The sequence below is a fragment of the Myodes glareolus genome, chromosome 16 (assembly GCF_982192425.1).
Source record: "Myodes glareolus chromosome 16, mMyoGla1.1, whole genome shotgun sequence".
NCBI classification, from domain to species: Eukaryota; Metazoa; Chordata; class Mammalia; order Rodentia; family Cricetidae; genus Myodes; species Myodes glareolus.
Window position 1 is genome coordinate 17,870,930 of NC_142041.1, and position 25,991 is coordinate 17,896,920.

At 40.2% G+C, this 25,991-nt stretch overlaps 1 protein-coding gene across 1 annotated transcript in view; it reads right to left on the minus strand.

Annotated features, from left to right (window-relative positions):
• Window positions 1-13,092: 13,092 nt before the first annotated feature.
• The window catches only part of Musk (muscle associated receptor tyrosine kinase), an 86,178-nt gene continuing 73,279 nt past the window's right edge, over window positions 13,093-25,991 (minus strand). The window contains exons 11-14 of the mRNA XM_085677114.2: window positions 22,656-22,854; window positions 22,034-22,225; window positions 20,478-20,626; window positions 13,093-17,145 (exon numbers count right to left, since the gene is read on the minus strand). Of these exons, the coding sequence (XP_085533240.2) occupies window positions 16,463-17,145; window positions 20,478-20,626; window positions 22,034-22,225; window positions 22,656-22,854 (1,223 nt within the window). The 3' untranslated portion in view covers window positions 13,093-16,462. The remainder of the gene's footprint in view (window positions 17,146-20,477; window positions 20,627-22,033; window positions 22,226-22,655; window positions 22,855-25,991) is intronic.

Here is a 25,991-nt window from a genome sequence, read left to right on the forward strand (position 1 = left end):
GGGCCTGTGCATGCACTTCAGGGCATAGTCTGCCCCAGGTTACCCAAAGCTGCAAGAAAGGCATTTGCTGGAGCTGAGGTTCTGGGATTCCTGGTAACTGTGCTGTGCTTCATAAGGAAGGAGACAGTCTCCAGGTATGCATGCCTCACTTCCTGAGGACAATCCAGGCTAGAGAAGAACCTGGTAGAGTTTGCTTCATCTCACGGCCCGTGTTCGGGCCTCCCTTGCTCAGGCTCTGAACTTGGATCTGGTCTCTGCTGTGGATTCTTTACACCAGCTGAGACTCACTGGCAGCGGTTGCTAGGTTGCATTGTTAGTGCCAAGCCTGGCATTTTCTTTGCTGAACAATTCCTTTTGTGGTCTTTGTGAAGTATTGTCAGATTTGCTTGAAGAACTTTCTCAAGTGTGAGTGAACATGCTCTGTGCTCGACAGCAGAAAGAATTACGGGTCACCAAACTGGAGCTGGGACACTCCCCATTGTCATTCCCAGTACTCAGACATAACCCTCTAGGAATGTGCCTCATCTGAGCTGGTGGAAAACATCAGTTTCTTCTTCAATTCTAAGAACCCAGACTGCGCAATCAAGAGACCTTAGGGCTGGCCTATATTATGTAAATATGGAAGGGGATGGATTGTTGGATACATCACACTCCCTCCTCCTCATCCCCCTCCTCCACTAACCTTCTTCATCTGCTCTGAGCATTTGTAACATTTTCAGAGCTTCAAAGAGACTTGCGCACATCCCACCACTAGTGACCAGCAGTATCTTTCTCGTCGTGATGACCTATGGGGCTCACTGTGTAGCATTACTGTTGCGGAGAGAGAAAGGTCAAACGGGGAAATTGCTTTCACATTCATTTTGTAGCCAAAACTTACAAGCTATGCTTCTTTCTGATTAGTGACTGTGAACAATTATCTGATGAGAAGCAACTTAAGGGGGCAGGAGCTTGTCTTGGTGAACAGTTGAAACAGATAAAATCCATCCTAGTGAAAAAGACATGGTGGCCAGAGTCTGAGGTGCCTAATCACATTGCCAGGTCATAAAATCCCAACCCTTTCCTAGCAACATCCTAGAGAACCAGAGGGCTTTACTACCAAGTAGCACTACCAGCCAGGGACCAAGTGTTCAAACACAGGAGCCTCTGGGGAGACATTTCCCATTCAAACCACATTTTTTTTGAAGTTCAGTTGCTTCTTTAATAAGAAAGAAAGGTGGGGTCCTGAAGCACCCCCAAAGACTCCACTTTATTACTCTTGCAAATGTGTTATGCAAGAGAGGTCTTCAGTGTGCAATCCCCACCCCTTCATTCTCCAGGCTGGTCTCAAACTCTTATTATTCTTCCCTCAGCAACTCACATGTCAGGATGATAGGCATGTGTCACCACATCCGGCCACTGTGCCCCTGACCTTTAATAAGATGACTTTGTCTATCAAGATAAAACAGACAGAAGGAAATCTTGATGAAGCAAAAGTTTGGAAGTCAAGAAGCTCAAAAGTTTGAATCCAAAATGGTGCTTTCAGCCTGCTTACCCATGCTCCAAATTCTGAGGGTGTGCATCAAGACACCTGCTAAGAGAGAACATAGCTCAGTAATGGAGTCGTGGAGAGAAGGGAGTCATGAAGATATCAGAAGATTTGAGAATCTTTCAACGGGATAACAGGTGAATCTGGATTTGCATACTGAAGAGAGAGCTGTCTAGAGAGCAGATGAAAAAATAATGACCCAGCAGAATTCTGCAGAATCCTTTACCTCAGAATGTCAGGGCTGAAGAGAGGACGCAGCTCCAGCCTTGTCAGGCCCAGAAGCCCATCTTCAGCTACTTCGGGATTTAGCACTATCTAACACTTTACAGCAGCACCCCTCGCCAGCAAATTGCTCCGGAGTGGTAGGAGTTGCCTTATGTGGAGATGCCTGGTACATGACCTTCTCCAACAGCCTCTCCCAAACCATCTGGGGTGGCTCCCCCTAAAGCCGGAACAAAGTTGGAGTTCAGTTTCCATCGCCTGGGGAAGGCTGTTCTCGAGGATACAAGTCACACTCTAGAGCTCCTGGAGGGGACAGCTGACAGCCTGTACTGCCTAGCTCCTTCTCCCTCCAACCCTTTCACCCTCTCATGGATATCCCCAGAGCACTGCCACAATTACTTTCACAGGAAGTGTGAATCAACTTAGCTTTGACTTCTACGGTGCTCTGAGAGTGGTCCTGGGAAGCATCCTCTAAGGATGGGAGTCTGATGACAGATCATCTCTTGGGATAGGTGGAATATTGACAACCCATGGTATGTTGTAGCAGTGTGATTAATAAACTTGTGTGGGCAGATGGAAATATGCACTTACTTGTGTGATATCTCTGCCTTTAAAGTACTGTTTGTCTAAGTTCAAGTCCGTGTTACTTATGACACAAAGGAAACCTAGAGAGCTCACCAGCATGTCATGCCTTGGGCCAGAAACTTAGAGAGCTCACTGGCATGCTGTCCATGGGTCCATCTCCCCCACTCATTCTTGGCTCCCTTTGACACCTTTTTGTGCCTTCTTGTGTGTAACATTCAGGGATTTTGCTGTCTTTAGTGGGAGGAAGGGGAAACATGCTTACTTCATCTTCCTGGGAGAAGTCGGATGAGAGGATTTGTGTAATACTTAATTGTTGATCCAGTGAATACATGACCCACTAAAATAAATAAAAATCAGGATATTGCGGCAGAAACTACAAAAAGAAGTTTTAATATTTTTAGACAGAAGATGTGAAAGAGATGAAATATTAGATCAGGAAATAATAACAGAAAAATAACATAAAATTAAAGCACTGAGAAGAAAAATAATAACTAATGGCTACAAAGAATAGAACTGGAATATTCATGGTTCGCGATTTTTTTAAATGAGTCTAGTAATGATTGACAGTCAGTAGAAAAAAAGGCAAACTGATACTTCGTATAAAGTCAAACCCCTAAAATGATTTTGAAAAGTTTTTTTTAAAGAAAACATTATTTTAAATCACTTAAATAATGCCAAAGAAACACGATTTCTCCAGTATCAAACCAACTGGAAATTAAATTTGATGGTATTCTAGGTTAGCCAGAGTATATGAAATGGCCACTTATATAGGTAAATGGTGTTTGTGCAAACTGGGTTCAATCCGGTTCAGACCGGCTCAATCCAGCTCAGACCAGTTCATTCCAGTTCGATCCAGTTCAGACCGGTTCAATCAGATCGGTTCAGGCCGGCTCAATCTGGTGCAGGCCGGTTCAGACCGATTCGATCCGGTTCAGACTGATTCGATCCGGTTAAGACCGGCTCAATCCGGTTCAGACCGGTTCAATCCGGCTCAGACTGGTTCAGACCAATCTGGCTCAGGCTGGTTCAGGCCGGTTCAAACTGGTTCAGACCAATTCAATCCGGCTCAGAACTGTTCAATCCAGTTCAGACTGGTTCAATCCGGTTTGGACCGGTTCAATCTGTTTCAGACCGGCCCGATCCGGTTCAGACCGGCTCAATCCAGTTCGGTCCGGTTCAATCTGTTTCTGATTGGCCCGATCCGGTTCAGACCAGTTCAGACTGGTTTGATCCAGTTCAGACCGTTTCGGGTCCAGACCGGCTCAATCCGATTCAGGCCGGTTCAGGCCGGCTCAACATTTCTATCTGGTTCAGACTGGTCCAGACCAGCTCAATCCAGTTCAAGCCAGTTCAGACTGGTTCAAGCCAGTTCAGTCCTGTTCAATCCGGTTCGGGCCAGTTCAATCTGGTTTAGGCTGGTTCAATCAGGTCTCGACTGGTTCAATCCAGTTCAACCCGGTTCAATTCGGTTCAGACCGGTTCAGACCTGCTCAGTCTGTTTCAGACCGGCTCGGTCCAGTTCAGACTGGCTCAGTCCTGTTCAGACTGGTTCAAGCCGGTTCAATCCGGTCTAAACCGGTCGGTACTGGTCAAAACCGGTCTGATCCAGTTGCGGCTGGTCTGTGAACCTTCACTTTAACATTCTCCAGGAAATAAGAAAAGGGCAGGATAATAATGGAACTATAGTATATTTTATTGAAGCTTGCTTTGCAATAGAAAAAAAGTAGACAAATTCATATGAACAAAAATGCTGTAGTTCTGACTATGTTTCAGCTCCTTTCCTAAGTACTTTTAACTTAAGAAATATTAACCTTAGAAAACTCTGTGAATTTTTATCAACAAGGAAAATTAAAGCAGAGATGAATTACATAATTGGGATTGAAATTAGTTTCTGAATCCTAATATTTATCTCATTACTATCTATTGCCAGTTTTGATCAAGCATGCTATGTTAATAGAGGGATTTATTCCAAAGTCACTAGAATTATGTCATAAATGTTTACAAGTTTTTCATTCTAAGTTTATGTTTCAAAGAAACCCTAGGTTAGTATATAATACAAGACAATCCTGGGGGAAAAAAGATTCAAGCACAGATATCAAAACTACAGATTCACATCATATGAGTGGTGGCCCCTTTTAGAACTGTGTTGTTCTAGATTGTTCTAGAGCAGTGGTTCTCGACCTTCCTAACGCTGCAACCCTTTAATCCAGTTGTTGTGGTGACCCCTGAACCATAAATTTATTTGGTTGCTACTTCATAGCTGAAATTTTGATACTGTTATGAATCATAATGCAAATATCTGATATGAAGGCTCTCTGATATGAAACCCCTATAAAAGGGTCCGTTCCTTCAACCCCCTCAAGGGGTAGTGACTCAGAGGCTGAGAAACACTATTCTAGACTCAACTTTTCAGTTGTGTTCAAAATATTAACTATTTTCAAGTGACAGATAAATTTATATTTGTTGTGACAAGAGGTTTTTAATAAGAAATGCTGAATTCCCCCAAATTTCTCCAAAATTGTATAAATAAATGCTCCCTTCCTTCAAAATTAAATAAAGCACATAAAATTTAAATATTTTCATGTTGCTCCACAAAGCTGCCCCTGTGGTTGTTTATTGTGTCTATCAACTCTAGAAACTGAGAGGAAGCTGTTTTCTCCTGACTATTAGAGGCTTATTATTTACAAATGTCTTTATTCATTTCCTGGTGCTAGCCTTTCTGTTGAAAATAGGATTTGTTGGTTCTCCTCTCTCTGGGCCTCATTGTCCTGCAAGTCTCTCTTATCTCTAGTTCCTTCATTCCTTACTGACTGTCACTTCTGAGAATTGCTGGGGAGGGGGAGGGATGGAGCATAGTCATGGTAGTTCCACTTTAAGTTAAGCAACGTAACAGAGCCATTGGAGACAGACTGATTCAGAGTCCTCTGAGAAGGTTGTATCCAAGGCAGGTGAGTAGAGTCAGTGAAGACAAAACAAACACAAAGCACTGAACCTATTTTCCTAACGTTCTCAATGTAATTCAATCCAATAATTAAAACAAACAAACAACAAAACAATAGGAAAGGTAGCGCTAACTTTAGCATACATTGGTCCACACTTTGGAGACAAGGAAGAGCTTTGTGGGAACTGCCACATTGCCAACATTGCATAACACAAAAACACAGGAAGCAGCACCATGACAACCCTTCTCATCCTATTCACCACTCGAAAGAATAAAGAGAACACCCAGAAAGTGACGGTGTATATCGAAGCGTGGTGTTTACTGTGGGTGACATCTATCTGACTTAACTTTAGATAATAAAGACGGTTCCTCTTCTTAGGAGCAAAATTCTAGTTGTAGTGTGTATTTCCCAGAAGACTGTGCTTTGAAGAAGGGTAACAATGAACAATTGCTAATTACAGATGTGATGATGCCATTGATAAAAAAACTATTGTTGTTGAATAGACAATTTTTAATAAGAGGGACCCAATAAGAGAGGCGTGAAAAAGTTTAGAAGTGTTTGAATGATTATTGTGCAACATTTTCAGATGGCATGATCATTTATATAACATGCCTTCCTTTAGAAGATCAGGAGAACATCTGGACACACATGCATCTTTTTATTTTGACAATGGTATAATAGACACTAGTTTTCTCATAAACTTTGATCATATTGATCCTTATATATCTTTTCTTGTCCCTTCACATTTCCCATGACCACCTTCATCTTCCTAGTCCCCATTCTGCTTTGATGTATCATGTGGGGTGTGTGTGTGTGTGTGTGTGTGTGTGTGTATACACCAATGAATTTCATCAGAGTTCCTTGAAGAACTCTGGTTACAAGAGTATGGACAACTCACTAGTGGCCATAGCATCAAAGAATATGTCCTTTCACCAGCAACTGTCATCTACTTGTAGGTTCCCAGAGATGGGTAGAGACTCATGAGCTTCACAGCAATCCCTGATGAACTGTAGGTTGGTCCAAACTCTAGGCAGGTGTTACACAAGGAATCACAGCCGTAGGGTAAAAGGGTCAGCCAAGGAAGCACACCCTTGCCCTGAAACCAGAGCCAAAGGGCTAAAAAAGAACCAGTAAAAGAAAGCACACTTTGGTCCTATAACCAGAGGTAAGGCAACATACTCTGCCTCTGATCAGTTCAGCACAAAGCCAACCAACTCCTGAGCAGGAAAACCAGCAAATCCCTGAGTAGGAAACCAACCAATCCCTGAGTATGAAATCAAGTCAATCTCTGAGTTTGTCCAAACTCAGGGATTGAAATCTAACCAATTCCCACCCTGAAAATCTTCATTCTGGAAAAACTCCTCCCCTAAGAAGCCTTGTGCCTGTTCACCTGGGAGCTGTTTTGTTTTGTTTTGTTTTGTTTCTTTTTTTTCTACCCCGGTAGAGGCAGGCACTCTCCTGGATTCCCCACTCCCTTGTCTTTTTCACCTTCCTATATAGATCCATGTATGCCTTTCTTAGGGTCCTCTTTGTTGTTTAGTTTCTATGGGGTAGTTGCCTGTAGGCTAGTTTATTTCTCTTCTAAAAACTACTTATGAATGAATACATATTATATTTGTCTTTCTGGATCTGGCTTACCTCACTCAATATGTTTATTTCTGGATCCACCCATTTGCCAGCAAATTTTGAGAAGTCATTAATTTTTACCACTGTGTAAATGTACCACAATTTTTTTATCCTTTCTTTTGTTGAGGGGCATCCAGGTTGTTTCCAGGCTCTGTTCTGGCTATTACAAATAGTGCTGCTATGAACATAACTGAGCACATGTCCTTGTAGTATGGTTGAGTGTCTTTTGGGTATAATCCCAAAAGCAGTATTGCTGGGTCTTGAGATAGATTGTGTCCTAATTTTCTGAGAAATCACCGTACTGATTTCCAAGGCAACTGTATAAGTTTACACTCCCATCAGCAAAGGAGGAGTGTTCCCCTTACCCTACATCCTATCCAGCATAAACTGTCTTCAGTGTTATTGATTTTGGCCATTCTGACAGGTATAAGATGGAATTTCAGAGTTTTTTTTGAATTGCATTTCTCTGATGGCTGAGGATGTTGAGCATATCCTTAGGTGTCTTTCAGCCATTTAAAATTTGTCTGTTGAGAGTTATCTGTTTGTGTCTTTAACCCATTTTTATTGGATTATTTGTCCTTTTGATGTCAAGTTTCTTTAGTTCTTTGTATATTTTGGAGATAAGTCCTCTGTCCGATGTGGAGTTGGTGAAGATCTTTTTCCATTCTGTAGGCTGCCGTTTTGTCTTTTGACCATGTCCTTTGCTTTACAGAAGCTTCTCAGTTTCAACGAATCCTGTTTATTAATTGTTTCTCTCAGTGTCTGTGCTACTGGGGTTATATTTAGGAAGTGGTCTCCTGTGCCAATGCATTCAAGTGTACTTCCCACTTTCTCTTCTATGAGGTTCAGTGTGTTTAGTTTTATGTTGAGGTCTTTGATCCATTTGGACTTGAATTACTTGAAATGATAAAATATCATTATTTATTTGCCAGTGCATAAATAGTTACATGATTATGTAATTATGGTTAGCTAGTTTTTGTTTTTAACATGTTTAGGACAATCTATAGTCAAAGTACCCACATCTAAATGAGCTAAATAACAAATGCAAATGATACAGATCCTGACAACATACAAATATAAAAACTAATGTTGCAGGCAGAGAGGGAAGTGATGACGAAAAATGTGAAACTCTAATTTTATTGTATTTAATCGGGAAACAGTGGGTAACCTTTTTTATATTTGGAAAAGTTACAATAAACCTGACTAAGAAGCTAGCGATCACGTCTCAGAATGAGGAGAGATGTTAGTAAAAGTTCTCTAAACCGCCTGTCTTTAATGAAGGGCGTATCAGTCAGGGTTCTCTAAAGTGAAATGAGTTAGAGGTTGTGGTCTAGCTAATCCAATAACAGTTGCCTATAAATGGAAGGTCCAAGAATCCAGTAGTCATTCAGTCCACAAACCTGGATGTCTCAGTTGGTTTCCAGTATGTAACCAAACCTTAGAGAAGTAGGCTGCAATGCTGTCAATGGACTTGCTAGCAAGGTGAAAGCCAACAGGTAAAGAGCAAAAATTTCCTTCTTCTGGGTCCTTATATAGATTTCCAGCAGAAGCTGTGGCCCAGTTTAGAGGCTGGTCTTTCCACCTCAAAAGATATGGATTAAAGATGGATCTTCACACCTCAAAGATCCAGATTAGAAGTAGATATTCTTTCTTCAAATTAGCAAACATCCCTCACAGGTGTGCCTCATTTTGGAGTTTTAGTTAGTTCCATGTGTAGTCAAGTTGACAACCAAAAATAGCCATCACAAGAGGAGATGCTATATACCTTCTTAAACTGATTAATTTAGAAGATAAATGAGCATGTTTGTTAGAACTGCAGTGCCCAGCACTACAAAGACTAAGTGGTAAGGTTTTCAGTACAGAGCTGGGGCTGGAGGTAAACAGCAAGAAGGGAGTTGGGTTTTCTTCACTGTCCCTGTTGAAGAGAATTTTTTACCTTAGATTTGTTACCTCTGTAAGCAAATAGTTCAAAATATACCTTATTGTTGTAAGGTACCCACAAGAGAAGATTACTTAGATATGGGTTTAAAACAATGGAAAGTTTTTAAAGCCAACCAGAAAGTACACTGGGTCTTCAGGATCACAGTGAAACCTTAAACCTTTCTTAGGGTGAGCTTTTAACCATGAAAAAGATATTCTGGGTTGACATACTTCAGTTACCAACAACAATAAGTCAGAAGCAGAGCTACAAAAATTAAAAAGCAAAGTTAGTACATTTAGAGACTTCCCTGGAATTATAGACTTTGATGGATTATATAGTAGGAGATTGCTCATTTTTCTCCCAGACCCGAATAATCACACAGTAATTATATTAATTACAATACTGCTTTGCCTATTAGCTTAGGCTTCTTATTAATTAGCTCTTACATCTTAAGTTAACCCATTCTATTAATCTGTGTATTGCCACAAGGCTGTGGCTGACTGGGAACGGTTTTATTCTGGTGGCTTTCTCCTTTGGCAGCTACATGGTGTCTCTTTGATTCCTACTCTTTCTATCTATCTCTGTTCATATTTTCCACCTGGCTTTACCCTGATAAGCCATTGGCCAAAACAGTTTTATTCATTAACCAATAAAAGCAGCATATATACAGAAGGACTTCCCCCATCACTTCCTCTTTTCTGTCTAATCATAAAGGAAGATTTTAACTTTAAAACAGTAAGATTACATATAACAAAACAGGTATTAAATAAGAATTACAACTATAATATCTCTTTATGAGTCTAAAGTTTTATATCTAATTTGTCTTTTATCATAACTAAGGAAAACCATTAACACTTTGTCTTCAACTCTTCAAAGACCTCCAAAAGATATAATATTCCCTGAGAAAACAGGAAGTGCATTGTAAGCAAGTTCCAAAGTTCTAGAATTGATAGAAACATTTTGTTCCATGTTCATTTCTTACAGCATATCATCAAGCAGTCCAGGCAAGATCAGTTTCCTGCCCAAATTGCTAGCCTTGTTGGAGAGAAGGCAAATTCCATAATGAGTTTCTTCAATCAACCTCTCTGAAGTAATTGGTGCTGCCAGAAGCAGACATGTCTCACTGTCAAGAAAAGTCTAAGTTCTTAAAACATTTTAAATGCCATATTCTGTAGTCTTTGAAGTGTTGAGGATTATCTATCTAACTGAAATATATCTCTGTATATCTAGAAAATCTAATTAACATGATTACTAGTTTGACTGTTATAAATGATTTTCTATTAATCTGAAAATTTAAATTATATATTAATTTTTAATGAGTTGTATAAACATAATACCTTAAACAAGAGCAGAAATACTTATACACAGTGTAACAAAATCAACCTTAAATTTGTACAATAGACCAAAATCCATACCAATACAAAGTATTCACCATTATATCACATCCCCCTTTTTTTAGAAAGAGATTGACTGTGACAATTTAACCATTTACAACCAACCCCTCTAAAATGAAAATAAGCAATCATTTTGGGAATTTGAGTGTAGTCTTCTCCAAACTGCTTCCTGCTGTTTGTTGGGCAAAGTATTTTTAGGGGTTCATGGAGAACTTTCAGAGGGTCTTGTTCCATCAAACTACATTAGCCTGGAAGGAATCCACAGATTCTCATCCTCTGTAGAAACAAAAGCAAAACCTCTTTTCCAAGTAACATATCCTTAGACCCAAATTTTGAAGTCAAGATACCTTTATGTTGGTTTAACTTAGTAGCCCCTAGAATCAAATATCTCTTTGTAGTCAAAAAATTCAAAGAAAGCACAATAATATATATAATTCAGATTCTCTGTGTATATTCCACAATTATGTGACTTTTTTCTTTAGTCCTTTAATCTATTCTATGACTGTACTCTCTTATTGTTCTCACTGTCTCTTTAAAGACTTTTCTTCTTTTCATAACAGTCTATACTCTTTTCCTCTCTCTCCCAAGCCTATGTGCATTTTAAAATACTGACCCATTTAGAGTTCTTTTTCATCTGAATCTGTCTTTATTGCATATCTGTAAGTATTTTCTGACCAGGAGCCCCCTCCCCTTTTTAAAAAAAAAACGCTAAGCAGGTATGGCTAGGACCAACTCCAGCACCCTACCTGCGTGCTCTGCCCAGTCCAACATGGCAGAGGTAGGTTCACCACCTCTATGTGCCATGCACACCACCCCAGTTTCAGGGACACAGTAGGTCTATGTTGCCATTAAGCAATTTATAACACAGTGCTCACAGACCCCATTTAAGTGCAGGACCTCCTGAAAGAGTCAGAGTTCATTCTGCCAGCATGAACCAGGGAGCCATCTTTTAAAGAAGCCTCAGTTTTTGCTGCTTATGCTGAGTCAGGAAGCCTTCTCTTAAAGTAGCCAAGTCTCTGTTTGCTGTCAGCAAACAGAGCTTATTCAAAAACAATACAGCTACCAAGAAGCTGTGCTTAACTTTGTTCTTTTGTGTCTAGATTCCTTCCTAAGCTCTCTCTGTTTTTATGTGGATGCTGTTGTCCCACAGTGGATGTCATTTTGTAGTGGGAGATGGCTCGTTCATTTGCCAGCCACCTAGACCCGAATAACCATACAGAAACTAAATTAATTACAACACTGCTTAGCTTATTAGCTCAGGCTTCTTATTAACTATCTCTTACATCTTAAATCAACCAATTTTTATTAATCTGTGTATCACCACAAGGCTGTGGCTTACAGGGTAAGTTTCCGTTTTGGCGATTTTCTCCTTTGGCAGTTACATGGCATCTCTTTGACTCCGCCTACTCTCTCTCTCTCTCTCTCTCTCTCTCTCTCTCTATCTATCTATCTATCTATCTATCTATCTCTGTTCATATTTCCCACCTGGTTTTACTCTGCTAAGTCATTGACCAAAACAGTTTTATTCATTACCCAATAAATGCAACGCATATACAGAAGGACATCCCACATCAGGATTAGGTCTTTATTTTAGTTTTGGCAGGTGTGCTTTCTATGTGCTGAGTTACATAGCCTGAATGGTGCTTCCATCATGGCATCAGTTGTGCTAAGGTCTGGGGGCCTACTAAGGTCTGAGGGCCTTTTACACTTATATATTACTCTATTTCCTTTTGCTATAACCAAGTGCCTGAAACCGATCCCTTATTTGGCTTATGATTCTGGTAGATGGAGCGTCCAAACAGTAAGGTACTAGGTTGCTGACTATGACAACATGTCCAGGAAATACAGAGGAAGCTGGAACACATAGTAGGGTACACACAAAAGAAGTGACCTCATTTCATGACAACCCACTATTGTGAAGACTTTTTTATTCTAAGACTCCAGAACTAATCTCTTCTGAGGGTGTTGCCTGCAATGCCTTTGCCACATACAATCAAACCACCCTACCCCTGGTCTTATAACAGTTTCAGGGCTTCTCAGTCATGTCACCCGGGGACCAAGCTTCCATAAAATGACCCTTTGGGACACAGCCAAGCCATAGCATTAGCCAATATCATACATAAAAATCTCTTAAATCTATGAAACCATCACTTTGCAAATAAAACTTTAACAGAGAAGGAAATGACAAATTTTTGACTTAGAAATGTTGGTGCAGAATCTTAATAGATCAAAAGTTAAATGTAAGCTTGACATCCAAAAAGAATTTATTCTCAGAATACAAGGTGGTTTCAATATTAAGAAGTCAATTTACATTATTAACGCATCAACTAGGGAAAATTAATCATTTGAATATGTTGAAATTCAGCATCATTTTTCAATGAATAAAAACTTATAACAAAGACACAAGAAAATCTATATTCCAACACAATAGCAGTGATTCAAAGGTGTATGACAAAATTTAATGCTTTAATATATAAAGTGCTTTATAAAGCAATGAGAAAAGGGTACACTCAACAGAAAAATATTAGTATCACACAAATCCTAACTCAACTGTACTCAAAACATTGAGAAATATTTAAAATAATCAATATTTAAATAACTGCAAGTACAAGCTACAAAATGAAAAATTCTGAGTTACTATAGTGGCAATGATCACAATGCTAATGTACTTAGAATTGGTGAGTCTGGGAGAAATGCCAGAAATGTGTTCTGTCATTTGTCTGGAAGATATATGTATTGACAAGTTAATCAAGAAATGGAATTGCCAGTATATTCAAAACCATTAAAAGTACAAGTGCCCTTTAACCTATAGATTCCACTTCTGGGAGTGATATCTAAAGAAATTACTTAAGAAAAATGTTCACAATATCCAGCAATAAAGATTCTGAAAGATTATATTTTATTATGAAAAATAGATATAAGCAGAATTCCAACAATGAACTATTACATTATAAAAACTATGATAAATTCATACATCCAATCATTACAAGTGATGCTGTACATGAATATTTTGATACAGAAAATAGTAGCATACATTAGATTATAAGAACACAACTCAAATCTGTTTAACAGTATCATTCTGTCTGCTTTGCTTTAGATTGTCTCTCATCTCTCTTTTTCTATCTATCAATCATCTGCTGATCTGTTTATGTAACTATCATCTCTATCATTTATTCACCTAACTATATATGATCTATCTGTCTGTCTGTCTGTCTTCTATCTGCCTTCTACTTCCCTACCTACTTATTGATAAATGGTGGTAGAATATTTTTGTAATATTAAAATTAAAAAGCAGCAGTTGGTGTTTCTTCATTTTTATGATGGCTTATTATTATTGTGAAGTATATGTTATTAATGTTTGTTGCTTGTTATTTTTCCTTTTCATAAGAAAAAACAACATTTACTGGAAGGTAGAATGTACATCTATTTTCTCTTCATATGAAGTATAGCAGAAGCACAATTTGCTTTTTATAAAATAAACCTTACATTTCAATTTTAAAATGAATAAAGTAAGAAAATTAGACTGCAGGCAATTACTAAAACAAAACTATAAATAAATGACGTAGGAAAAGAAAATTTCAATTCTTACTTTTACTTTTTGAGACTGAATTTTGTTATTGTGTAACCAAAGCTGGGCTGGAAATTTTGACCTTTATGGCTCAGGCTCCCAAGTACTAGGATTGAAGGCTTGTGCTGCTGTGCCCAGTTCAATTTCACCAGAGTTTGAAATGAAAATGGCATTCTCTTCTTTAGTATTAGGTGGGTAAACTCCTTGTCTCATAGGGATGGACCTGAACCCGCATCAACCCATATGCAGTAAGTCCTGCTGTAACCTCTATACTTCTACAGCAAGATGGAGTTATAGACAGGAGAAGCCCAAGGAGCTATCAGGTCAGTGCCAAACAAAAAGACATCTTGTCTCAAACAAGGAGAAGATGAGAGCCAACACTAGAGCTTGTCTTCTGTCCTCTCCGTGTGCACCATGACACTGGGCAACACCCCCCACACATGTGCATATGCTTGTGTACCCACATATAAAAACGGTCATAAAAGGCTATTAATTTTTTTTATCATAGCAAATGCTTAGTGTTATAGGTTCTCTTGTACAATGCAGCTATGATAGCATGTCTAAGAGATTGTGACAATACACAATAAAAGTTTTATTTTTATTATTATTTTAATTATGTATCTTGTGGGTATGTGCACATGAGTGCAAATGCCCTCAGAGACCAGAGATATAGAAATGCCTGGGACCTGGAATTACAGGTGGTTGCAAGTTGGGTGCCGAGAAATGAACTCCAGTTCTTGCAAAAGCAGTGTGTACTCTCGGCAGAGCTATTTCTCCAGGCTCCATGGCAAAAGCTGTTATAGTGTGCATGCCATGTGATCCACACATTTCTTTCCTTGGACTGCCAGTAAAGAGGTACGTAGGGCTGTGTACAAGTGTAGGTGATCATAATACTGTTTATGATGATGAAACTAAGAGAATCCTACATGTTCAGAAATCTAAGATTGATTACATTATGGGATACCCATAGATATTATCAGACATTATTCGTTTTTAGAATAATAACAACATGTAACAAACTCATAATAAAACTGTGAAGTGATGGAAAGTTTTCCTTTTCTACTCTATCCTAATTCCAGACGTATTTTGACACCATGTGCAAAATAACCTGGTGCTTGGCTGTGTTGGGTATCTGGACACTTTCACAGACTTACTGGTGACTTATTGATACAATCCTGCACTTAGTAACATCTCTCCCTTTTCAAATTGCTGTACTGGACCCATGTTCCTACACTGTGCCACACTCTAGCCGGCTACAAAGGAAATAACTTAGTGGTTTTAATTCAAAAGTGCAAGTAAAACTCATGCTGAGACAAACATGCCATCCATTGGATGTTTAGATAGGTTGAAATTAATAATACTAAATAGGCTTTCTTCCTAGTCATTGAAAACCCTTAGAAAAACAATAACAAGGTATATGGTGTAGGCTTTGAAATCACACATAGATGACAGATGATAAGTCACCTCCACAGGTCCTTATGTATGTGTGTAGGTTTCCACTGAAGAACTTTAGGTACGGGGGGTCCTGAGTCCAGGAAGTTAAAACAATCATATTAAGTAACGTGGTGGTTTGATCCACTGTGTAGAAGTTCTGCACAGTGCTCTGCTAATCACAGAACCCATCAATCAAAATGCCTTCTAAAAGACAACCAGTCAGAATGGACAAAAACATTCCTTGTGAAATAACTTGGAACCACAAAGCATCTTGCAATAACTGATATTATACCTCATATTTTACAATATTAAGTGGCCTGTGGTAACATAATTACTGTACGGCAAACCCAAGAGCACATAGAAAAGAAAAATACCATACTTGACAGAGATAAAAATAAAATGTATCTGTCGCCTATGATAGTTTAAGGAAAAAAAATGTGTCAATATAGTTTTCATAAAGCAAGGTAAGTTGGTAAGTTATGAAATATTTTTTTGCAGAAAAACAGGAGGAGTGAGGCGAAAAAAATCACCTCGAAGCTGAGGGCACACAAGGAAGGGCTTCTGGGGGAGAGTAGGCAGAGAAAAGAAGCCAGGACCTGCAGTCAGCACAGAGCTTGCAGGTTTTCCACTTCTTATCCCTTAAAAACCCATCAGTAAAATAGACGCGCAGCTCTAGAATGAGACTATGTGGTTGCACATTCAACGCGAGAAAGGAGAAAAGCAACACAAAGAACCGGTCATGTGTCTTGAGTAATGAAAGAATGGCTTCCTGTCTTTAGTTTCCTGTCCTCATCTAAATGCGCAGAGACACACTGTTTTTACAATGGACAGAGTGTCTTCCTTCAAAAATGAAACTGAAAAATAAAAATAATAAAAAAAAAACGAAGCTGCACGTACGGCTTTGGGTTCAACTGAGCACTGCACGCTCAGTCTGAGCGGTGATGCAAAAACGGAACCCGAGCTATTCTCTTTATATAGTATATATTCAGAACTGTCCCTTTGAGGGTGAAGCGCCACCTACGGTCCTCTTAATTTTCCTAGCTTGGTTCTCCAACCTCCTATTTCAATGGGACCCTCCTAATCTGTGGGTTTTTCGCGATCTGTTTCTTGCTGCAAACAAGCTACTGGCTTGGGATGTCTATGTTAAACCCTTTCCTCTCTGGTCCTATCCAGCCTCTGCTGTAGGATTTCTCCGGCCCACCATCTGGAAAGAGCCTGTTGGGGGTTGTTTGAGCACAGTCAACCCTAGACACCCACCGTTCCCTCTACTCTGTCGCACATGCGCTGCAGGATCCGGTGGATACTGCAGAAGCTGGGTCTGTCTGCGGGTAGCTTACTCCAACACAGGCGCATGAGGTTGTACAGTTCCAAGGGGCAGTTCTCGGGGCAGGAGAGGATGTTGCCATCTCTCACATAGTAAATTACCTCCTCATGGGCCATGCCATAGTATGGCTGCAGGCCATAGGAGAAGATCTCCCAGAGGACCACACCGTAAGCCCACACATCCGACTCTGTGGTGTAACGGTTGTAGAAAATGGACTCAGGTGGCATCCAACGGATAGGGATGGCGTCATTTTCATTAGCTTTGTAGTAGTCTGCAGAGTAGATGTTCCTGGAGAGGCCAAAGTCTGCAATTTTTACTACCATGTTCTCCCCCACCAGGCAGTTCCTGGTGGCTAAGTCCCGGTGGACAAACTTGCGCTCAGACAGGTAGGCCATGCCGGCTGCCACTTGCCTGGCAATACAGAGCTGTTCTGCACACGACAAGGGTGGAGGACCAGGGCTGGACATCCGAGCCTTTGTGGACAGGTCACTGTGACTGAGGCTGCACACGGTGTGAGGGGCCATGCTTCGGAGGAACTCATTGAGGTCACCATAGGCCATGTATTCAAAGAGCAGACACATAGGCTTTCCTACTGCACACACGCCTGCAATCAAAATAATATCTTGGTTAGGCTGAGTCTTTACACAGTAAAAAAGCATTCCAAAATTAAAGGACCAATCCAGAAAGATGTTTTCCCCTCGGTTATCTTTCCGTATAGTACCTACCACCTTCCTTCATACACATCCATTGTATTAGAGACGTTTCTCACACATTTTATCTCTTGGAATGGAGAGATTATTCCCTGTTTCTTTAAATCCCTCCAACTGACCAGGTATCTGGAGAGCAGGTGCAAAGTAATATATGGTAAGTGAATTCAGAAATAGGGGTTTTCTGGGAATGTGTGACGTAATCATTCTGTTTAGTTCTCTGAAGAATGAGAACAAGAAATATGCTGTGGGATAATGCTTTTGTACGCTGTAAAAATTTGCCACTTGCATTGGTTTAATAAAATGCAGATTGGTCAGTAGCCAAGCAGGAAGTATAGATGGAGTGACCAGACTAAGAGAATTCTGGGAAGAGGAAAGGAAGGGATATAGTCACTAGCTAGATGCAGAGGAAACAAGATGAGAATGCCTTATTGATAAAAGATACCAAATCATGTGGCTAAACACAGACAAAAATTATGGGCTAATTAAATTTGTAAGAGCGTGTTAATAATAAGCCTGAGCTAATAGGCCAAATATTAATTATAATTAACACAAGCCTCTGTGTGTTTCCTTGGAACTGAATGGCTGTGGAACCAGGAGGGACAGAAACTTCCATTTACAGAAATATCTACCACATTTAGGAAGAAAAATACAAAGAACCCAAGATTCTTAGAGGAATTTCTTAGGTGGTTGTAGTAAAATACTTTGAAATTTAGAGTTTTATCTTTGATGTCCATTCTATAAAGAAAGTAATGTTCATACACACAGAGTTTTATGTAGTGTGAGGAAGACATTTGAAAAACCTTAGCATCTTACTATATGTGAGAAGTAAATGTTGAGCTTGTGCCACTATGTCTGATGGGCATAGTTTCATGTTACAATAAAGAAAGACTGTTAGATTTATTATGCTTTTCAGGGCAAAACTAGAAGTTTCAGTTTGAAGGAAATAGGAGAAATAGGAAATAGATTCTAGTTAGTTCTTTAATTCAAAGGATTTTAGCTGACAATGTGTACATTCAATAGGAAGTCAAAGGTTGGTCACATTTCACTTTCCCTCCTACACAATTTTCTTTGGGTTTTTGTCAGTAATTATTTACCTATAGTATCAGGTGACTTTGCTCTTGTTACAATAGTTGAATTGGTTTGGAAAGAATTCTTACATTAGGAAGCTTTGGACAACATATTCCTCTCAAGAAAAAGTGTGCATGCAATGTAGTCTCACGGTTGTTCATTTTGAGCCAACTGTGACTTTGAACTCTTGAACTCTTGATCCTTCTTCAACCTCCAATTATTATATGTAGTATGAATCTTGGTTCTTGTTGGGTGTTAGCAAAGCCTAAACAAAATGTGTGGTCTTCTTCTTGTCTCCCTTCTTTGTTGCAAAAATCACATTTGCTCTGTCGCGGGATTCTTTGGCTCCACCTTCAAGTTGCACACAGACCCATGCCTTCTTATTACTTCACCACTTATTCCCTGACCTGTGCCAGCGTCTTTTCCTGCATACTGAAAGACGCCATTCACTGTGCTCTTGTTTTCAGTGCCTTCCCTTCAACCCTGCTCAACAAAGCAGACACAGACTTTCTGGGGGGGGGGGCGGAGGGTGTGAATCACGTCATGCCATGGATTGGCACTTCTTGGCTAGACTTTCTGTTTGATTCCCATTTTACTTACATTTCAAAAGTCAGGGGGTTTTGCCTTTCATTTTTGAGATTATACTCTAATTATTTCATTTCCCCCTCCTTGTTTCAAATTTATTCATTTCAAATTCACAGCCTCCTTTCATTAATTGTTATTACATGCATATGTGTAGGTGTGTGTGTGTGTGTATAACAGGCATATTCTAAATACAACCTGGTTAGTCTATTTAATGTTACTTGTCTGTACATTGTCAGGGCTGGCCATTTGGTATTGGATAAGAGTTGTGAGCTCTTCCCTGAGGAAGACTATTTCTCCCCCTCTCAGTATTCTTTTGTTCTTTATGTGAAGGCCTTGCAGGATCTTCCTACTGCCCCACTGCATTTACTATTGAATCCAGCCTTACATCACTCTCTTAAACCATCTCCATCACTTTTCTATTCTCTTTCTCTCTCTCTCTCTCTCTCTCTCTCTCTCTCTCTCTCTCTCTCTCTGTGTGTGTGTGTGTGTGTGTGTGTGTGTGCACATGTTTATGTTTGTGTGTAAGGGTGTATGTGTGTGTAGGTATGTGTGCACATGCATGTGCCCATGTATGGAGTATAGACACCAATGTCATGTGTCTTCCTTAGTTGCCCCCTACCTTCTTTCCTTGAGACAGAGTCTCTCACTGATCCTGGAGCTCACCAACCCCACTAGGAGGGTTGACTTCAAGTCCCAGGGATCCTCTTGTCTGCTCTTCCAGTGTTGGGATTTACAGGCATGTGTCACCATACCCAGCCTTTACGTGGGTGCAGGGGATCTAAACGCAGGCCCTATGTTGGTACAGTGAACACTATGCGCAGAGCACCCTCTTCCCAGCCCTGTCTGCTGTGCTTTCGGCACTAGATTAGCTTGCCGTGGGGCCTGTGCATTCTCCAGTCTCTCCACAGTGTTCTCTCGTATCAGCCCGGCCTTTACACAAATGTCACATGTCCACTGAAGTCTTCAAAGATAGTAGCTCACATTCCAAAGAGTCTTCCTTTACTTTGAGTTTTAAAACAAATCAGAGGCATATAAGCCACATTTATGCATGTTTACCTCTGCTATCTCCCCAAAAGAATGTAAGCTCCACAAGGCCTGATAATGTTGAAAGGTTTATCTATTTCTATGTAATTTTATAAACTGTTCAGGGAATACTTGTTAAATTTATGAATCTGTGATGAAATGGAGACATAACAATGAACAAAAATATGATTGAAATCATGATGGTCTAGTTTAAGGAAGAAATAAAGTGGACATATGATATACATACTTCCAGCCTTTACTAAATTCTGTGATGGTGAATTAGTGTCAAGGGAATGTTCTTCGTGAGGAGATGCTTGAAACAGTTTCTAGTCAGAACAGAGGCAGTAGTGACTGAGACAGTTGGAAGCGATGGAATTAAAGGGGTATCTGTGAGCTCCCGAGTGTCTGAAAGCTGGGGTGGACTGTATGTCAGAAAGTGGATGAAGATTCTAAACTAGGAAAGGAGGAAAGAGACACATCCCACTGATGGAAGAAAGGTTAGAAAAGGTCTTCTCTGAAGAAGCCTTTTCCTTCGGTGACATTTTCATACCTAAGAGCTTCACAATGTTTGGGTTGTCAAACTCTGCCATGAGGGCCGCCTCCCTCTGAAAGTCTGCTTGCATGTCTGCAGAGGCCTCCTCCTTCAGCATCTTCACGGCCACCATAGTAAAAGGTTCATAAGGAAGTAGACCTGGAGCCCTAAGAGATAAACCGCAGATGGGGATGTTTATACCCTGGAATTATATTTATTCACATTTATAGAGCCCCCACCATGCAGCCTTTCCTGAGCCACAAACCAAAGGAAGACAGTAGTCAGTAGTCATGCTTCAACTTCTTTATGCCAATCAGGACATTCACTAGTTATTTTCAACATAGATTATTTTTAATAGTGTGTTACTTACGAACTAGAAGATAAACACACATTCTCTCTCTCTCTCTCTCTCTCTCTCTCTCTCTCACACACACACACACACACACACACACAGAGAGAGAGAGAGAGAGAGAGAGAGAGAGAGCTAACATGTCCATTGTAACCCCCTATTGATTAGTCTGAATACAAATTCCTTAACGGTGAAGACTACAGCCAACGGCTTTTATGGTCCCCATACAGCCTAAAGTTGCAACTTGCCAGTCTCATAGTGTGTGAGACTTTTCATTTTAAATGCAACCTCAAAATCAAGGCTGTGTTAAGTGGAAATAGGGCCTTGCCTGCATAACGACAGGACTGAAAATTGGTGATGAAGTCCAATTCCATATCCTGATGCTCAGCTAGATGTCTGTGGAGCAGCGTCCACACAGAGTGGGTATTTATTCCATTTTACATAAAGCCAAGAAATGAGCTATGATTGACTGTAAGATACCCCTTTCCTGAACTCATTATTTTTTTAATATGTACATTTTCCCTGTCTGTTTTGATATTCCATGAATGTCCATTTAATGTCTACAGAAGTCAAATTCTGAGTTCTTAAACACAAATTCAAAGGAAACTTGAAATGAAGCGGAGAATGACAATCGAGAGAAGAAAAGGAAGTAAGCAGTGTTACCAAAGCAATGTAAGAAATTATGGCTAAAATGTATAGAAAATTATTTCCTAGAAGGGAAATATAGTTGAATTCCTAGTAACTTCTTGTAAACTGCTTATTGGATTTCCTATAAATTACAAATTTAAGTGCAGCACACTACATTCTTTCTAGATATACTATTTTCTAGTAAAAAGGGGGTTATTGAGATTTCCAAATAAACATGTTGGGTAGAGAGATGGCTCGGAGCACTGACTGCTTTGAGGATCCACACAGAGGCTCACTTCTATCTGTAATCCCAGTTCCAGGGGGATCCAGTGCCCTCCTCTGGCCTCTGTGGGTACTGCGCCCACCTGGTGCACATGCATATATGCAGGCCAAACACCAACTCATGCAAAATAAAAAAATAAATAAATCTTCAAAAATAGCATTCAATTCAAACAAATGATGTAAAGGATTAAGAAACTTGATATCAACTTTGCACACAGTAGATCAGTCTAATGATCCAGTGATTTTTTTTTTCAAGCGTAGTGAATTCCAACAGAGATTCCTCCCTGCGCCCCTCACACACCATGGCTCATTTTACCTTGCTTGAAAGACCCTTCCAAATGCTCCCTCTCCGATGTCTCTGACATACTCAATGTTATTCCTGGGATACTCCAGGCTGAGCAACTTGGGGTTGAGAAGGAGTGGCATCCTCTGGTACATGGGGTTGGGATGGAGTCTGTCCAGCAGGAGTTCAGAAGGCAGAGTGGTGAGGGTCACGGCCGCTGATTCCCTGCAGGTGAGAGAGGTGAGACCAACAACAGCCTTTGATCTTGGTCCTTACGGATATTTAGAAATGCCTAGAGTGTGTAGTACTAAGTTTGCTGAGGGCTCTTGGGCTTGAGAACAACGAAGTGTGTCATTTGGCCTCTAGTCGAGAGGCCCATTTTATCACTATCTGTATCAGCGGCAGTGGTGGGAGAAGACAGGATGCAGGAGTAGCCATTTTCGCCAAATGATTAAGTTCTCTCTGTTGGAAAAACTGACTTTGGTACTTGTGACATTTTTAAAGTTCAAGTGAGGTGTCTAATTTTACAGCCAGGGCATGGGCGTTAGTACGGTGACGGTGGTGTGGCAGACACTCTTTCTTCTAGTCCCCAGTTCCAGAACTATGTGGGCTATAAGGCATGACTGTATGTGGCGGGGTTGGACTCGAACCTCACCGTTTCTTGTTTTTCCACTCTTTCCTTCTTCGGCAGCAGTACAGAGTGGCGATGGTGAGGAGGGCAAAGAGAGCGAGGCTGGACATGAGGGAGATGATGACCGTCATGGAGTATGCAGGGGAGACGGCGAAGGAAGAGGTGGAGGAAGGCAGATGTGGAATGTGCACACTTGGCCTGGAGGACGTGATCGGCGGGAAGGCTGCAAGGAAACAACAGTGCCTCTTGCTTATTTTGGAAACTTTCAGAGTCTGTTTTTGAGCAGAAGCACGCACTGTTGCAGTGTGAACGATAGGCTAGGATGTCAGGACCTCCTTGGTGAGCTGTCTGTAAAGTCCAGGATTAAGAATCAAATAAGGTTCATTTGCAAAGAAGAGGAGACTCGGAGGAGAAAAAGGGTTTTGTGAAAGAAATATAAATCTCAGGCTTAGACTCCTTATGCCTGACTCAAAATACACACTAAAAATATTTTCACATGATGAGACTGAAGGTTAGAAAATCTGAGCTGAGCTTCTCTCTCTCTCTCTCTCTCTCTCTCTCTCTCTCTCTCTGTGTGTGTGTGTGTGTGCGTGCGTGTGTGTGTGTGTGTGTGTGTGTTTGAACATGTATGTAGTGGGTTTACAAATAATAAAAATAATGGAAGAAGATGGGCAATGAAATCATTGGGATAAAAAGGAGCAGAAGTCAATTCATCTAAAAATTAAACTCTAGTCAAACTCCCATATGAAAAGGCCAATAAGATTAAGAAAACAAGCAAAATCTGCATTTGTGCCGGAACAGACAGATGCCACCCTTACGTTGTCCTGCTTGCAAAGTCATGGTGGATGTAGTTTAAAAGCCTTATTATGGATACCTTGAAATTATCTTTGCAGAGTGAGTGACGACAAAAGCCATGGATACAGAATATTTTATGCATAACCAAAACCAGTCCTGACAGCTAAGAATCAGCTTTGTAGCCTAAAAAGAGAAGATCTTTTCCTCAAACATCTGGGGAAGACTGACAGATGTGGCTGCCACTAGGCCGCAAAGATAAACCTCAATAAATTTCAAAGGCATAAATGCACAGCTTTGTTCTCTCGCCCAAAATGCAAATAGTAAGAGATTAAATAGAATCCAATAGGACGACGGAGAAAAAGAGAAATCTGTGACTTTTCTGGTTAAAAAGTTAGAGGTAGCCATAGTTAGAGGTCAGGAAACAAAAGTCTTAATGGCATGTATAAAATTAGCCTAAAATTGCAGTCCCTGATGAACTCATGGCTTTCTCAGCTTCTGTTACACACGAGGAAGAGAAGGAATGGAATGTGAGACCTTAGACAAGCAACAGTAACTCTTGAGAACAAAAGGAAAACAGGGGACACAATACCCGTGTGCAAGCAGAAGTTACTAAGTGAGACTACACACACTCCAAATGACAGACATGAATCAAGTGCAAGTCTTTTAAATATTTAGAACATGGTTGGATGAGTGGAATTTTAATTGGAAAAAGACAAGAAGACCACAAAGGTAGCAATTAAGAAGGGTTGTCTCGACAGACTCAAAGATCAAGAAAAACAAAATAGTATGTAATTATGCAATCACATTTCAAAATCTTAGAGAAAATGATAGGAAATCAGTATGAATAAATACTGTATTTATGAAATATGAATAAAAATATGCCTGAGGAGTAGAACCATAAGCACGAAATTACTTTTAAATACCATTGTATAATGACAAACACACTTGGGAGACGAGAGAGTTAAAATTCCAGTTATCACAATACGTCCCACCTAGAGAACACACGTTTAACCCATTACAGAAGTTCCAGTGCTAGGATGTAACCCAGAAACATTAGAATGAAAGCAAAGGGCACACGCCAACCATGGCAGAGCTTCAGAAGTGCCTAAGTGAGCATTTGCTGACTGATCCCAGTACAGTAAGAGAATACAGGTTTCATAAGCGGGAAAATAGTAATATAAACAATCAAAAACACCAAAGAAAACCATATTTCAACAGGAGCCAAAGGCATTTAGAAAAGGGCATTCATAAAGTGAATGAAAGAAAGGCTGTAAGAAGTGCCTCCATCTGCCTACTTAGTTTGGAGTTGGGGCAGCTCACCACTGCTAGCTGAACAAAAGAAAACCTTTAGTACAAGAGTGCCCAGGGCCATTTGAAACACAGCATTCGTGAAAGTGTAGGGGTGTTTATGTGTGACTTCTTGTCGAGGAGTGGACATAGTGAAAACCGCTGCCCACTGATGGCTAAGCAAGTGGTTTTGAACTGTAGAGGTCAAGCTTAGTCACTGCTGTGACTTTCGGAAGGCACATGGTACAGGAGAACACTCAATACAGCAATAGACATCTGCATGGGGCTGGTGACAGCTTGACTTATCAAGACACAGCCGTGGTGGGCCTAGGGCCTAACACTGGTCCACAGTCACCACCAGTTTTCTCAATCCAAAGGAAACTTTACAAAGGTCAGCAAACTCCTCATTCTAAATACAGTAAGGAATCATCACTGAAAGATACAGATTAATGTTATTTTTATATGTGGATTTTATAGAGCTATTCATATTGCACATAATACACGAGATAATATGATATAACTTCTAAAGTTGGTATGATATTATCAGGGTAATTGTTCTCTCAAAAAAATATCAGAAAGTTGACTTGGTAGATAAAACCTTTGCTACACAAGAATGAGGATGGGAGTTTCAATATCCAGAACCCAGTGAAAAGCTGAGTGTGATGACATGAACTTGTAACCCCAGAACTGGGAGGGGGCATAGACAGCTGGGTCCCAAAGTTTGCTGGTTGGCCCACCTAGCCATTAAGTGAGTACCCAGTTCCGTGAAAGTTCTTGCCTGAAAAAATAAGACTGACAGTGATGAAGACATCAATGTCTAATCTCCACATATGTTCACACGGGTGCGTCTACCCACATACATATGTGCACACAGACACACACAAACCATCCACTCACCCACCCAACCCCCACACACGCAAACATACACTAAATTATTAGAAAGTAGATTTTAATGATGTGTGTTTTAAAACCCCATGATCGCTCTGAAAGATTTATTTTTAAAACACAAGAATTGGCATAGTTTCATCAGTTGTTCTGTATGGTTTCAAACATCCCTTCCTTTCTGGCTAGTTCTATTATGACTCTTTGCTTGTTGTTCAGCAGAACAAGTTGCTTGGGTTTTCTCCAGAGCTGTGTCAGCTACCTCTTTGGACCAAACGACCAAGTCAGATTTCCATTATATTTCCACTTTATCCTTAAGTTTTGGTTAACAAACTTTGCATCTTTACCTTTCCCCTGTGGGAAGACCGTGACATCCGAAACTATATATAAGGCAGT